Source organism: Molossus molossus, unplaced genomic scaffold, assembly GCF_014108415.1.
Source record: "Molossus molossus isolate mMolMol1 unplaced genomic scaffold, mMolMol1.p scaffold_m16_p_6, whole genome shotgun sequence".
In the NCBI taxonomy this organism is placed as follows: Eukaryota; Metazoa; Chordata; class Mammalia; order Chiroptera; family Molossidae; genus Molossus; species Molossus molossus.
This window is the reverse complement of record NW_023425399.1, coordinates 51,745,505-51,760,852: the sequence shown is the minus strand read 5'-3', so window position 1 is coordinate 51,760,852 and position 15,348 is coordinate 51,745,505. Positions and strand designations below refer to the sequence as shown.

The 15,348-nt window shown below is 42.4% G+C and overlaps 1 protein-coding gene across 6 annotated transcripts in view; it reads left to right on the top strand.

Annotated features, from left to right (window-relative positions):
* ABHD12 (abhydrolase domain containing 12, lysophospholipase) overlaps positions 1 to 15,348 on the top strand; it is a 100,177-nt gene that overhangs the window by 67,524 nt on the left and 17,305 nt on the right. For all 6 annotated transcript variants that reach the window (XM_036244013.1, XM_036244016.1, XM_036244014.1 and 3 more), the window contains 2 exons: positions 1,752 to 1,782; positions 3,320 to 3,365. In XM_036244013.1, coding sequence (XP_036099906.1) covers positions 1,752 to 1,782; positions 3,320 to 3,365 — 77 coding nt within the window. The remainder of the gene's footprint in view (positions 1 to 1,751; positions 1,783 to 3,319; positions 3,366 to 15,348) is intronic.

The window sequence follows — 15,348 nt, the reverse complement described above, 5'->3', positions numbered from 1 at the left end:
GTAAGGAGAACACTGTACAGGCCTTCCTGGAGGGGATAGCAGGCCACGGTGGTATCTGGGCAGAGGGGCTGTGCAGAGGATAGGTATGAAGTCCAGGAAGTATGGCCCATGAGGATGGTTTCTAAGCCAAGGAAATAGAGTGCCTAGCTACTTAATCATGCATGCACTTGGCTGTTTGCTTTTTTCTATGTCTGGAACAAGCCACAGAGGGTTTCTCTTCTGCTTTTCAAATAGCAAGTGGCTACAAAACAGCTGTTATAGCATCTTTCTGTAAATAAGAGAATTTTGAAGTTTATTGTGAATAAGATTTAGTTAAGCAATGCCAATCACATGGTAAACAAAACAGAATCTGCCTGTAACTTCAGGCTTAAAGGAATATTGTGATTTTGAAAGGTTTACTGATCCCTTTCACTGCTCTGGAGACTGCCTGTGTTGCAGATCTTACATGTCCCTGCTTTTTGACCAGACTCATGGCACTCCCTGAGTTTCAGACCCCTGGGCTGCCCTGAATCCTTCTTTTGCTCAAAATAGGAAATTTGGAAAATTTAGACAAGAGCCACCATAAACTCTTCCAAAGTTAACTGAAAACTGTACAGTATTTCCTTCTTGGCTTGAAACTCATTTTTTTGTATTTTTGTTTTTGCATTATATTGGTTTCCTTCTTCATCTCATCCTTGTCTCTCCCAAGGACATCCCCTTTCCCACCCTACATACACACCCTAAATGGCCAAAGTGCTCAAAATACTCGTTATATAAAAAATATATATATATCTGAGAAGTCTGGAAGAGGGTGAGCCCACCCGCCAACACACTTTCCTTTTTCAAGGTGGCCTCTTTCCCGCTTTGAAGTCTGTCCATCCACAGTAAAAATGACTGACAACTGTACAGAAAATGAGAAGGGATAAGTGATCCTTGGACAACGAATACAGATATGTGAAATAGTTCAGTTGGTGTGAAATTCTATTCAGCCTCAGTAATAAAAAGTGCCCACAAAAACTAGTCTGTTGGTGAGGAGCTGAGAGATGGCCATTCTCGCACACTCTGGGTAAAAGGTGAGATCCCCCTGAAGGACTCTACAGTGATTGTCAAGATGACAGTTATACACCTTCCACTAGTAGTTCCTTGTTTCGGAACATGTCCCACACATGGATCACATGGATCTGGCCATGGCAACAGAACTTAAGTCAGCAGTAGGTGGAAAAGAACCAAATGACCAAGAGATAAGTAAAGTGACTGCTGTTAAAAAGAGTGCACTTGAGAGTGGGCTGTGATTTATTGAGTGTAAAATGAGAGACAGAGGTACATGTGGCAAATATCTGGGGGTGTATGTCTGCAAGTAAAGAAGTGCCTTGCTTCTGTCTATAGAAGGTCCTTGGACAATAGGAGCCTGAGGAAGGGTCTGGATGCTGGGGCAGGAGTGGGTGGGCCTGCTGCATATCCTTTTTTGTCTTTTGGATTTTGTACTGTACGTATGAATTACCTAGGCAAAAATAAAAGTAAGATAAATAATGAAATATCTCTAAAGTATTAAGACTTTGGCACAGTACTACTAGTGGCGAGCTTGGAGCCTCTTAGGGCATTCCAAGGAGGAGGTCACCTGTCCACCATTGACCCCTCCCCCCCCCCCCCGCCCCATATGATTTTGGAGAACAAGTCAGTAAGGACCCAGATACTTCATTATTGACTCTGGGACTGCCTCTTTGAGAAGACGCATTAACACTTATTCTTGTTTCCTTCTCTCTTAACTCTAGAGGAGGTGACCACAGAGTGGAGCTTTACAAGGTAGGTGAGGATGGCACAGTGTATGATGAAAAGGGCAGTATCCATATGGTTTGTGATGGATCGAGCAGTGTCTACACAATGTATGACGGAGGGAGCAGTGTTTAGACGGTGTATGATGGGCAGAACAGTGTCTACATGATCTGTGATGGAGGGAGCTTTGCCGGAGTGTTGTTTCCTGTCTGTTTTTTCCAGGTGACATGAACAGAAGGGAGTCCCCTAATAATTTTAATTGTTAATCATGATGGTCTTTCTGGCACTACCTCTGTGGATGACTCCACCATGGAGTGCTTTCTACAATGTTTCCTCCAGGAATAGTTTCCAAAATCAGGATGAATGGACCTTGTGGATCTTATGCCAAATGTTGGCCCATTACATAAAAGTTGTTTGAAATTATTTGTAAGTATGTTACATATAAAAGGAATGGAGAGGACAGAGGGGCCAGGGAGCTATACTTTACTCCCAAGTTGCAGGCTCAAGAATTAGGCCAGCACAGAAGTTTCTTGCCTCCACAGGAAGTACTGGTCGCATTTAAATCAGATTTCAGGCCCACTGAGTGGAAGCCCAACAGGTCTCCCCAGATAAAGGGGGCTGCTGCAGGCTGGCTTGTAGACCTTCTCTTCTACTTGGTCATCATCTTCCTCAAGTATTTCAGTCTTGGAGCCTGAAATGTGCAGTTGCTACCAATGTCTGGGGTCACCATGCCTGTCTCCCTCATCCTCCTTTCAGAGGGTCATCTACATTGGTTACAGAGCAGAAAGGGACATAAGCAGGTGCGTGGGAACATCTTACCATGTGGGCATTGCTCTGTCTATCATATACTTACTGGGTGGCCTGCCCTGGGCTGTGGAACATTTGTTTCCCTGTGTGGATTGGATCAAGTCAGGGAAGGGAATTCGTAGAGAATTGTAGGTTCCATTTTGAGATTTCTGTTCATAGAATGGTTCACACCAGGAACAGGTGTGGCTCTGGAGAGTGAGGACCCTTGGGAGGCTGGAAGCTAGAAAGACGCACTGCAGGTTGCCCTGGGGTATCCTAAGGAGAAAGGAGGAAAGGCCTGGCAATGACTTTGGGTGACTTGGTGGCTATCAGCTTCAGCATGACTCTGGGCACACCCAAGCTGCCCTGGGGAGTGGGGGGGAGTCTGTAAATTGGGATCTCATGGGAGAACTCATCTAATCTGGAGGGTTATTTAATAACAGAAAAGATTCAGTGAAAGCTTAAAATCTGAGATACGCTAGGTTAATGGGTAGTCAAAACCCCCTTGTGAGCCCCTGAAAGCAATGGTGCAGGTGTGGCTCTGAGCCAAGGAAGAGGTTTCTTGCTCACATTGCTGAGATGGAGTGCATCATTTTATCCAGTAGCAGCAGTTGGCACTGGGTTTTATAAGACCCCACCAGAATGGGACCGACATGATGACAAGTTTCTGCAGTGTACACAGTGTAAAGACAGAAATTAGAATGAGGTTAATAAGGGGCAAATTGCCTTCTGTCCAAAATATGTGGATTTTTTGCCCAGATGTTTATTTTTCACTTTACAGGTGCTGAGTTCCCTTGGTTACCACGTGGTCACCTTTGATTACAGAGGTGAGGGTTCTTTTGAAATTGCATCTCCTGGCCCTCCTACTTCCTCTTGTTCTGGGACAGGGGAACTGGCTCATGGTGGTTCTGTCTGCTAATAGTAAGTGTTCTTGACTTAGTGCAGGAAAAGTTTCACAGCACGAGTACAGGTTGAATATTAAAGGACATTTATTAAAGCTGGGGACAGTGAAACAAGAAAGGGCTGAGGAAATGAGCCTGGGTTGGTCTGCTTTGGCTTACCAAGAAGTCAGAGAAAAGGGGGCCCTAGGGACAGGTTCAGAGGGTTTACCTGAGATGAACTGCCGCTGCCCATTGCTACCCTGGTTGTAAGCCTCCTGGGGTCCCTTAGAGTTTAGGAGATGCATGCCTGTCAGGGAAGAAGAGGGGGGGGGGAAGGCCGTGGGTGTGCTCCTGGAAGAGTGCATGCTGGGACCTTCCTTTTGAGGGGTTTTGAAGGAGGGGTGTTTAGGAGAGGCTCTCAGTAGAATATTCATCAGCTATATGCTGATGTTACAAAGTGAGATTTATTCTGTTAACTTTATCTGCCCTTGGATGTGGTTGGCAAATGACACTAATTAGATTTCTGCTATCTATCTCCCTGAGTAGGATGTTTTGAGCTATTTATTTACCCTTTGGTTGGGGTGGAGAAGTACAAAACATTTACTCTTAAGTGTCCCTGGTTTAGGGAAGATAGGATTTACTAGATGGCTGCAAACTGTTAACTGTCTGTCTCAGTTTCCCTATTCCACTTGTCTGTCTCACTCCAATTAATGTATGATGTGCAGCTAGCAGGTTCCTAATTTGTGGTAACTGTGACAACTGTGCATTAAGGTAGTAGAGGAGGATGGGTTCTTTAGTGAGTATCCTGCATGCAGATGCCAGGGCTGTCTCCCTTGCAGGGAGGCACTGGTGCCGGGAACCCTAACACATTCCCTCTGTGAGCAACATTTTTTCTTTATTGGACTCAAGACTTTCTCTGCTGCTGGACATCAGACATGTTTTATGCTCAGGATGTTGGAGGCGGTGGGAACAGCACCAGGTGTTAGACCCCGAGGTCAAACTGGACCTGAGTTCAGCAACCACGGTACCTGAGTTCTGGCTAGGAAAGAATTCAGAGACAACATTTATAAGATAACATTAATTTGGAAAATCACAGAGGTAGAAGAACTTATTTGTAGACAAAGTGGGCTTAGGAAACAAGTCATGGATGTAAAGGAAGGGCCCTTGGAACTTTTATGGAGTGAGGAAGTAATGGTAATGCGCCTGGGAGAAAGGGGAAGGGAAAGACTGGGGTGTACTCCTAGAAGGAAGAGCACCCTGGTTCCTCTGTTTTAAGGGTTTTAACGGTGGATATTTTAGGGGAGTTCCTAGGGGAAGATTTTTTTAAAAATTTTTTTATTAATTTGTTTTTGTTACAGATGTCAGATGTTTCTCATTTTTACCCCATTGACACCCTCCTCTCCCGTCCCCCCCCCCCCCGCCCCATCCTCAGCTTTGTTGTCTATGTTCATTAGTCATGCATACATGCATGTAAGTTCTGTGGTTTATCTTCTTCCCCACAAACCCCCACTCCTCTGAAGTTTGTCAGTCTGTACTTCACCTCTATGTCTCTGGGTTAATTTTGTTCAGCAGTTTGTTTAGTTCATTATGTTCCACAAATAAGTGAGATCATGTGATATTTGTCTTTCTCTGCTTGGCTTGTTTTGCTTAGCATAATACTCTCCATGTCCTTCCATGCCATCTCAAAGGATAAGAGATCTTTCTTTCTGACAGTTGTATAGTATTCCATTGTGTACATGTACCACAGCTTTTTAATCCACTCATCTACTGATGGGCACGTGGACTGTTTTCAGATCTTAGCTATTATAAATAGTGCTGCTATGAACATAGGGGTACATATATTCTTTCTGATTGGTGTTTCAGGTTTCTTAGGGTATATTCCTAGAAGTGGGATCACTGGGTCAAATGGCAGTTCAATTTTTAACTTTTTGAGGTAACACCATAGTGTTTTCCACAGTGGCTGCACCAGTCTACATCTAGGGGAAGATCTTAATAGAATATTCAGCAGCTTTCCAGGTATGTCCTCTCAGGAACTAGGTAGATCTCCATTGATTGATTGATTGGTTGGCACCAGGGCAGGGGGTCATTATTCAATGCAGCTGATCCTGACCTCAGGATCACTGGTCTGCTTTTGCTGCTTTTCTGGGCCTGGGGCTGAAATACAACTGCGGCCTAGATGTTATCTCTAGAGAGGAAAGGTCAGTGGGTCCAAACTTCATGACCAGTGATATGCTAGGGGAGGAAAGGTCACCCTGGGGGTGAGGTCCCATTCTACAACTGTCCTTTGGTAGGCACCCAGGGCTTTCCACCCTGGTGACCTTCTGTACCTGGCCCATCATCCTTGCTCTGCTCATGTCTGTCTAACTGCCTAACACAAGGAGAGCTTATCTCATTGAAGTTAGAAAACAGAAAAAACAGCTGCTGAGAAGATTTCTTGTTCTTGCCTCCTCAGTATTTATTCTTTCTTAAATAAATCAGAGAGCTTGCCACTGATGTAAGCTAAGAACATTCTACCTCAGTGAGCCAAGAAAGTACTTTGTATTAATAGTGAACAGCTGTGTGAGAAGTGTATGTCTCCCCAGGCCTCATACTGAAGGACACTTGGCTGTCTTACCTTGACCTTCTTGGAGGGCACTGTTGTCCGTATCCTCAGACTGAGGATGTGGGTGGTATGTTAGTTTTCTCTTGTTGCTGTAACAAATTACCACAACTTGCTGTCTTAAAATAGCACAAATTTATTGTCTTGCAGTTCTGGAGGTCAGAGGTCCAAAATCTTTAGCCTCTGGGCTAAAATCAAGGTGTTGGCTGGGCTGGTTCCTTAAGAAGTTTCCATGGGAGAATGGTTTCTTGCCTTCTCCAGCTTCTGGATGCTGTTTTCAATCCTTGACCATTGGCTCCTTGCATCTGCATACTCTGACCCTGACTTTTGTCTTTCTCTTTCACTTATAAAGACCCTTGTGAACACTTTTGGCCCATGCTGATAAGCCAGGATACTTTCTCATCTCAAAGTGAGCTGATTAGCAGCCTCAGTTCCTCATGCAACCTAATTCCCACCTCTGTTAGGGACCACTTCTGTGCTGGGGGCTGGCCATGCCCTGGCACCGTCCAAGGACCTTTGGATTATCAGGTGACTCACACTGGAAAAATTTCAAGGCACAAGTACAGGTGAAAGTGAAAATAAGTTTATTAAAGCTTGGGACAGTGAGGCAAAGGAAGGGCCCTTGGATACATGATCGGGGTAAGCCTGAGACAAGCTGTCACTGCTCATTGCGCTCCCTTGGGTGCAAGTCTCTTTGGGATCCTTAGAGCTTAGAATAGAAGAAGCAAAGTACACACCTGAAGAAAGGGGAGGAGTGGGTGTGCTCAAAGAAGAGAGTGAGTTGGTGGTCTTTGTCCTGATGGTTTTTATCTGTTTTCTATAGGTAGGAATTTTAGGGGATATCCCAGGGGAGGATCTCAACAGAATATTTTCAGGTGTGTCATTTAGTATGCTGATGTATTAAAATGAGCATATGTATAATGGGGTCTGGGGTTGTTTTCTGGTTAGTTTTACCTTTTTCTTATATTAATCTGGCTCTAAATGTTCTTTTTTGTTATCTGTCTCTTGGAGGTGATTTAAACCACTTTCTGCTAGATATCTTTTGTTAAGAAAGATAGATTCTTGTAATTTATAATCTGGCTGTTAATTGCCTAGCCCTCCATGCCAGTTGTTCAGCCATTTGTCTCAGTTTCCTTATTCTACTTGCCAAGGAATTTTCCTAGTTTCTTACTAACATGCCTTACTTCCATATAACTAACATATTCACAGGTACCAGTGATAATGAGAAGAATGTGGACCTCTTTGGGGGCTATTATTTTGCCTACTAAAGGAATGGTTCTTTCATGGAGGACTGTTTCATCAGCTTGAAAATTAGATTGGGAAAAACTCTGAAATGAGGATCTGGAAAGTAGTTGACCTTTTCTTCATTCTAAAAAGGGTTTTCTGTTCCTTTTCTGCTCTGTAGCCCTCAGGATAATGAGAAGGACTAGTTTTCTTTCTTCTTTACCTCCCTGTGCTTCTACTAAGAAATGAAATCCAGTATAGCACTTTCTCTTATCAGTTCTTATTAAGTCTCTACATTTCTAAGTCCTGTAAGAAAGTTTCACTTCTAAGTGTCTCTCCCTGTCTCTGTTTGTGTGTCTTTGTCTCTCACTATCCCTATGTTCCCGCCTCCCACTTGTGTTCTGGGCCTCTGTCTTTCCTTGTCTCTCACATGACTGGTGTCTGGGATGTCCATGGGAGGTGGCTTATTGTGCCCACTTACTCTGTGGGTATTTGCTTATGCAACAGAACCTGCTCTTTCTGAACCTTATGGTACTTTTATATCATTTGATGATGACTCACTGCTGAGCTGGTGGAAATGACAAGGGCATTTGAACTTTCCTGGAGACTGGGTGGTAGGGCCCTTGGGGAAGACCTAGAGTAAAGGCAGATGTGTTTGGCTTTCCTAAGTTATGTAAACAAGATGCTTAGAGCCCTTGTCCCTCTGGATCAGAGTTGCTTAGAGCCTGGAACTCCCCCCATCCACTCTGTCATCCAGTTTCTCAGAGCCTCTCCTTTTGACTTCTTTGCCAATTCCTAGCATGGCTGAAGCAGGATCATGGAGTCTGGATTGGGCTGAGGGGCCCCTGGGCAGTCATTGGCCCCTCATCCTGGACCAGCCACCCACAAGCCCCCAGTGTTGGGGAGGTTGATATCCCAACAGGACCATCTCCTTCTGTTGGAGACGGCAGGAACGGCACCAGGTGTTAGACCCCTGAAGTCAGACTGGACCTGGGTTCAGCAACCACGATACTTGAGTTCTAGCTAGGAAAGAATTCAGAGACAACATTTATAAGAGAACATTTATTTGGAAAATCACAGAGGTAGAAGAACTAATTTGTAGACATAGTGGGCTTAGGAAACAAGTCATGGAGGTGAAGAAAGGGCCCTTGGAGCTTTTATGGAGTGAGGAAGGTAATGTTAATGCGCCTGAGGGACGGGAAGGAAAAGGCTGGGGCATACTCCTGGGAGGGGGAGCACCCTGCGTCCTCTGTTCTAAGGGTTTTAAGGGTGGATATTTTAGGGGAGTTCCTAGGGGAAGATCTTAATAAAATATTCAGCAGCTTTCCAGGTGTGTTCTTTTGAAATCAGACAATGAATGGTTTGGGGCTGCCTGTCACTACTTCAGTCACTTCAGCAGAGACAAGGTTGAATTGTATATGAGCATTTATTTCAATATTGCCAGCAGTGTGGGAGAGCAGCAGGTCATCTCTGAAAAATCAGCTCTCTGATCCCCCCTCCCATAAGCGAAATGCGTATATTGGGTAGAAGAACAAAGATTACATGGGGAAGTAGGCAAAAGGAATAACAGTGGGTAAAGGGGTTACATATTACAGGCATGGAGAAGTAATACCCACTGGGGAATATGGGCTGAGGGCTAAGAAGGGTTGTCTCTAGTGCACCGCCTCCAGGACTCCAAGGTTGTTAGTCTTTCCATGATGAGGGGGCAGTTCTCAGATAAGGAGACTGGGCCACATTTAAAGGTTAACTCTCAGGTGCTGGGGCGTAGAATTCCCAGCCAGGTCAGAATGTGCTTTCTTTAATCAGAACAAAGCAATCACAGTTAACAGAGTGTGATTAATATTTCTTACAACTATAGCTAGTCCCCACTATTCTAGTTCTCCTTCCCACCACTAATATTCCCCACTGTTATCTCTATCATCTCATATCTATGAGATTGGCATTAGATGAAAAATCGACTCTTGCTAGACTGCATTTACTTCTTTTGCCTTGAAAGCAGTTCATGGGGATGCAATACAGTGAATGGAGGATCTAGAAAGAGGAAGATACTCAATACAGCAGCAAGCAATTAGACTACAAAAAATAAACAGGAGAAAATTTTAAAAATTCCCGCAACCTGGACAAGCTGGGTAGCCAGGAAATTAACTTGGAAAAGTCAAATCCAAAAAATCCTTGCTGTTTTACCTTGGAGGAGGTTTCCCTAATTTATTGAATGTTGTTTTTTATCAATTGAGAATTGTCAGAAAGATTAGAACAGCACAGTCCTTTAAATTCCTCACAACCGTGGTTATGCCACAAGAACAAATAATCTATTGCTGCTGATTCTTTAGAACTGCCTTCCTGACCTGGCTCAGCTCTTGATTTATTCCATGTATAGCCCTGGAAGTGGCATTCAGGGCTTTTACCATGCTACAAGCCAGCTGTGTCACTTTGACATTAAGGGAGCCTACCATTACTGGTATAACAAAAATGGTTAAAGCAATATATTCAGCAGGGTTCCACAGGTGGAGATCATCATTGCAGTCTGGCACCACAGCCATGAGAAGGTCTTTTTTCATTTGGACTGTGTGATGTTTCTGGGGCACAAAGATGGTCAGTCAACCTAAGGAACAAGCCACCCCCCAACCCCCCGCTGCCCCGAGGCTGTTGACTTGGATATATGAAAATAAACACACCACATAATTAGAAACCAACCAGTTGGCAGCTTATTATGTCCATTGCTATAAGGGGGGTGAAATTATTAGAACAATTCATATTGAAAGACAGTATCTAGAACACTTGGTAAAAGTCAGACATTTGCCGCAAGAAGCTACTGCAACAACCTTTAGAGAAAACATCTCTGCATCCTTTTCCCAGACAGTGGGTCCCAACGCATAAAAGTCCCCATGTGACTTTCTTCCCTACATGAATAGAATGAGTATAATTCTGTATATTAGCAATACGTGTCCCAGCTCCTACTAGGCAAGATGTGAAGGTCTGTTCTACATAGGTTCCTCCTGAAAGGCAAAAGTCAGAGATATTAAGAATGTTTTTTGCTAAATACACCCAAATATTTTCATCTCTTCTGAATGAAATTAGTTCTTCAGCCAGACCAACAGTGGTCAGGAGCATGATTATAACAAATGCTACCTTTGAAAGATGACCTTGAGGTATTCCTTGGGTTCAGTCACCCATTCTTCCCCTCTTATGCCCTCTTCACTCTGGTGTGATGGATCCAGGACTTTACCCCTGCCAGGCTTCAGAGCAGTTGGAATGGTGAGAAGCACGTCCCAGGATCCCATCCATTTTTCCTCCAGATGATCATCTAAAGATCCAGTTTTTCTTTTCTTTTTTTTAATTCTCACCCGATGACATTTTTGCATTTATCTTCAGATAGAGCGGGAGGGAGAAAGGGAGGAAGAGAAAGAGAGAAACATTGACTGGTTGCTACCCACACAACCCCAACCAGGGCCGGGGACAAACTGCAACTGAGGCATGTGTCCTTAGCGGGAACAGAACCCGGGTCTCTGGTCCATGGGCCAATGCTCTAACTATTGAGCAAGATCAGCTAGGGCTAATGATTTGGGTTCCATGTTTTGAGCAGAACTCTGATTCTTGCTTCCAAGAACTATTGTGAACCTGTGGCAGAAAAATTCCTAGTACATGCCAAATCATTAATTAGTCAGTGTTTAATTAAGATGCAGCTTATAACTATTAACCTTAACATCATGATCTACATATACATCCCCTGTTCTTATAGCACCCTGAAACAGTCACCCATATATTATTTCGTAGAACCTCAAACCAATCCCACTTTGGGGAGCTAATCCTGAGCAGAGCACCCAATCCCAATGTAGATGAACCTCCCGAATATAGTTTGCTATCTTCTTCATTAGGGTGTGATTCATTGTCTCAACCTTCCCTGAGACCTGTGGTCTCCAGGCTAAAAGTAGCTTCCAGGTTATGCCCAGTAACTTGCTGACCTTTTGAGTGATCTCAGAAACAAAAATCAGTCCATTATCACTCTGTAAACTATTAGGAATTCCAAATCAAGGGATTATGCTCTTTAAAAGGGCCCTGACTGGTTTGGTGACCTTCTCTGTTCTGGTGGGGTAAGCCTCTACCCAGCCTAAAAACGAGTCTACAAAAACAAATATTTCCAGTCCCTAGACTTTGGCATTTGGGTGAAGTTGATCTGCCAATCCTCAAAGGGGGTTTGGCCCTAGTGCTATTTCCTCTCCTTTCTCTAATGAGATTCTGTTTTAGGATTGTTTGACATGTGGGGCATTTGGCTGTTACCTGATGGATTAACCAAGAGATTCCGGGGCCTGTGACGCAGGTTTTGATATAGGCAGACAGAATGTCTCTTCCATAGTGAGTTGCGTCATGAATACATTTTATTTATTTTTAAATCCTCATGTGAGGATATTTTTCTGTTTATCTTCAGATAGACTGGAAGGAAGGCGGGAGGAGAGAGAGAGAGAAAAATAAACATCGATATAAGAGAGACACATTGACTAGTTACCTCCTGCAGGACCCTGACCAGGGACGGGGACGAACCACAACTGAGGTACGTGCCCTTGACCAAAATTGAACCTGCGACTCATTGGTCCACGGGCCGGTGCTCTAACCACTGACCCAAACTGCCCAGGGCAATGAATACATTTTATTTATTTATTTTAATTTTTTTTCTTTATTGATTTTAAAGAGAGGTAGGGAGAGAGAGATAGGAAGATCAGTGAGAGAGAACATCGATTGGACGCCTCCTGCATGCCTCCCATTGGGGATTTGGCCCACAACCTAGGCATGTGCCCTAACTGGGAACCTCTTGGTACATGGGTCAGTGTTCAACCATTGAGCCACACCAACCGGACGAAATGACTACATTTTTTTTTATTAATGTATTTATTTTTGTTACAGATGTTTCTCCTTTTTCCCCGCATTGATAGTCTCCTCCCCGTCCCTCCCCACCCTGTCCCCAGCTTTGTTGTCCATGTCCATTGTTCATGCATACATGCATATAAGTTCTGTGGTTTATTTCTCCTCCACCAACCCCTCTTCTGGGGATTGTCAGTCTGTACCCCACTTCCACATCTCTGGGAGTACCCCATTCCTCAGACTGTTATGGTCATTATATTCTACAAATTAGTGAGATCATGTGATATTTGTCTTTCTCTTCTAGGCTTGTTTCACTTAGGATAATACTCTCCAGGTCCCTCCATGTCGTCTCAAAGGATAAGAGATCTTTCCTTCTTATAGATGCATAGTACTCCATTATGTATATTTCCCACACCTTTTTTATCCATTTGTCTATTGATGGACATTTGGGCTGTTTCCAGATCTCACCTATTGTAAATAGTGCTGCTACAAACATGGGGGTACATATATGCTTTCTGATTGGTGTTTCAGGCTTCTTAGGGTATATTCCTAGAAGTTGGATCACTGGGTCAAATGGCAAATCAATTTTTAATTTTTTGAGGTAACACCATATTGTTTTCCATAGTGGCTGCACCATTCTGCATTCCCACCAGCAGTGTACTAGAGTGCCCTTTTTTCCACAGCCTCACCAACACTTGTTTGATGATTTGTTGATGGGAGCCATTCTGACAGATGTGAGTTGATATCTCATTGTTGTCTTAATTTGCATCTCTCTGATGATTAGGGATGTTGAGTATTTCTTCATATGTCTCTTAGCCATTTGTATGTCCTGTTTGGAAAGGTGTCTATTTAATTCCTCTGCCCATTTTTTAATTGGGTTCTTTGTCTTCCTTTTGTTGAGCTGTATGACCACTCTATATATATATTGGAAATTAATTCCTTATCTGATGTATCATTGGCAATTATGCTCTCCCATACAGTGGGTAGCCTTTCCATTTTGATGATTGTATCTTTTGCTGTGCAGAAGCTTTTGAGTTTGATGTAGTCCATGGGTTCATTTTCTCCTTTGTTTCTGTTGCCTTAGGTGATGTATCAGTGAAAAATCTGCTGCGTATGATGTCTGAAATTTTGATGCCTAGGTTTCTTCTAGGATTTTTATGGATTCATGAGTCACATTTAAGTCTTTTATCCATTTTGAGTTTATTCTTCTGTAGGGTGTAAGTTGATGGTCTAGTTTCATTTTTTTGCATGTAGCTGTCCAAGTTTCCCAACACTATTTATTAAAGAGGCTGTCTTTACTCTATGCTCTTGCCCCCTTTGTCAAATATTAATTGAGCATATTGTCTTGGGTCCATTTCTGGGTTCTCTGTTCTGTTCCATTGATCTATCTGCCTGTTCTTGTGCCAGTACCAGACTGTTTTGATTACAGTAGCTTTGTTGTATAACCTGAAATCTGGTAATGTGATCCGTCCAACTTTGTTCTTCTTTTTCAAGATTGCTGTGGTTATTCGGGGTCTTTTTTGGTTCCATGTGAACTTTTGAAGTATTTGTTCTAGTTCTGTGAAATATATAGTTGGTATTTTGATAGGGATTGCATTGAATCTATAGATTGCTTTGGGTACTGTGGACATTTTAATGATGTTAATTCTTCCAATTCATGAACAAGGTATGTGCTTCCACTTTTTTATATCTTCCTCTATTTCTTTTTTCAATGACCTGTAGTTTCTGCGAATAGGTCCTTTATTTCTTTGGTTAAGTTTATTCCTAGGTATCTTAATTTTTTTTGCTGTGATGGTAAATGGGATTTTTTTTTAGTTTCTCTTTCTGTGAGTTCATCATTGGTTTATAAGAATGCCATTGATTTCTTGACATTAATTTTGTATCCTGCTACTTTGCCAAATTCATTTATTAAGTCTAGGAGATTTTTGATGGAGCCTTTGGGGTTTTCTACATATAATATTATATCATCTGCGAATAATGACAGTTTCACTTCTTCCTTCCAATTTGGATTTCTTATTTTTTCTTCCTGTCTGATTACTGTGGCTAAGACTTTTAGTACTATGTTAAATAAGAGTGGCAAAAGTGGGCATCCTGTCTTGTTCCTGTTCTTAACGGAAATGCTTTTAGTTTTTGCCCATTGAGTATGATGTTGGCTGTAGGTCTTTCATATATGGCCTTTATTATGTCAAGATATGATTCCTCTATTCCCAGATGGCTGAGGGTTTTTATCAGAAATGGATGCTGGATTTTGTCGAATGCTTTTCCAGTGTCTATTGATACGATCGTGATTTTTATCTTTGATTTTGTTTATGTGGTGTATCACATTTATTGATTTGCACATATTGTACCAGCCTTGCATCCCTGGGATGAATCTCACTTGGTCATGGTGAATAATTTTTTGATGTATTGCTGGATCTGATTTGCTAGTATTTTGTTCAGGATTTTGGCATCTATGTTCATCAGGGATATTGGTCTGTAGTTTTCTTTCTTTGTAGTATTGTTTTTTGGTTTTGGAATTAGAATTATGCTGGCCTCATAAAATGAGTTTGGGAGTCTTTCTTCTTCTTGAATTTTTTGAAATAGAGGAGAATGGGTATTAGTTCTTTGAATGTTCGGTAAAATTCCCCTGTGAAGTCGTCTTGGCCTGGGCTTTTGTTTGCTGGGAGAGTCTTGATTACATCTTCAATTTTTTTTTTGTTATTGGTCTGTTCAAGTTTTCTCTTTCTTCCCAGTTTAGTTTTGGGAGACTATGTTCATTTCGCTTAGATTGTCGAATTTGTTGCCGTATAATTGTTCATAATCTCTCTTAACAATCCTTTGTAAATCTGTGGTGTCAGTTATTATTCCTCCTCTTTCATTTCTGATTTTATGTATTTGGGTTCTCTCTCTTTGTTTCTTGGTGATTATTTTTTCAAAAAACCAGCTCTTTGTTTCATTGATCCTTTGAATTGTTTTTTTGGTCTCTATGTCATTTATTTCTGCTCTGATCCTTACTATTTCCTTCCTTCTACTTGCTCTGGGGTTTTCTTTTTGTTTGCTTTCTAATTCTTTAAGTTGTTAGGTTAGACAGCCAATTAGAAATTTTTCTTGTTTTTTGAGGTAGGCCTGTAGTGCTATGAACTTCCCTCTCAGAACTGCTTTCGCTGCATCCCATAGATTTTGTGTTGTTGTGTGTTCATTTTCATTGGTTTCCAGGAAGTTTTTAATTTCTTCCTTGATCTCCTCGGTGACCCATTCATTGTTTAATAA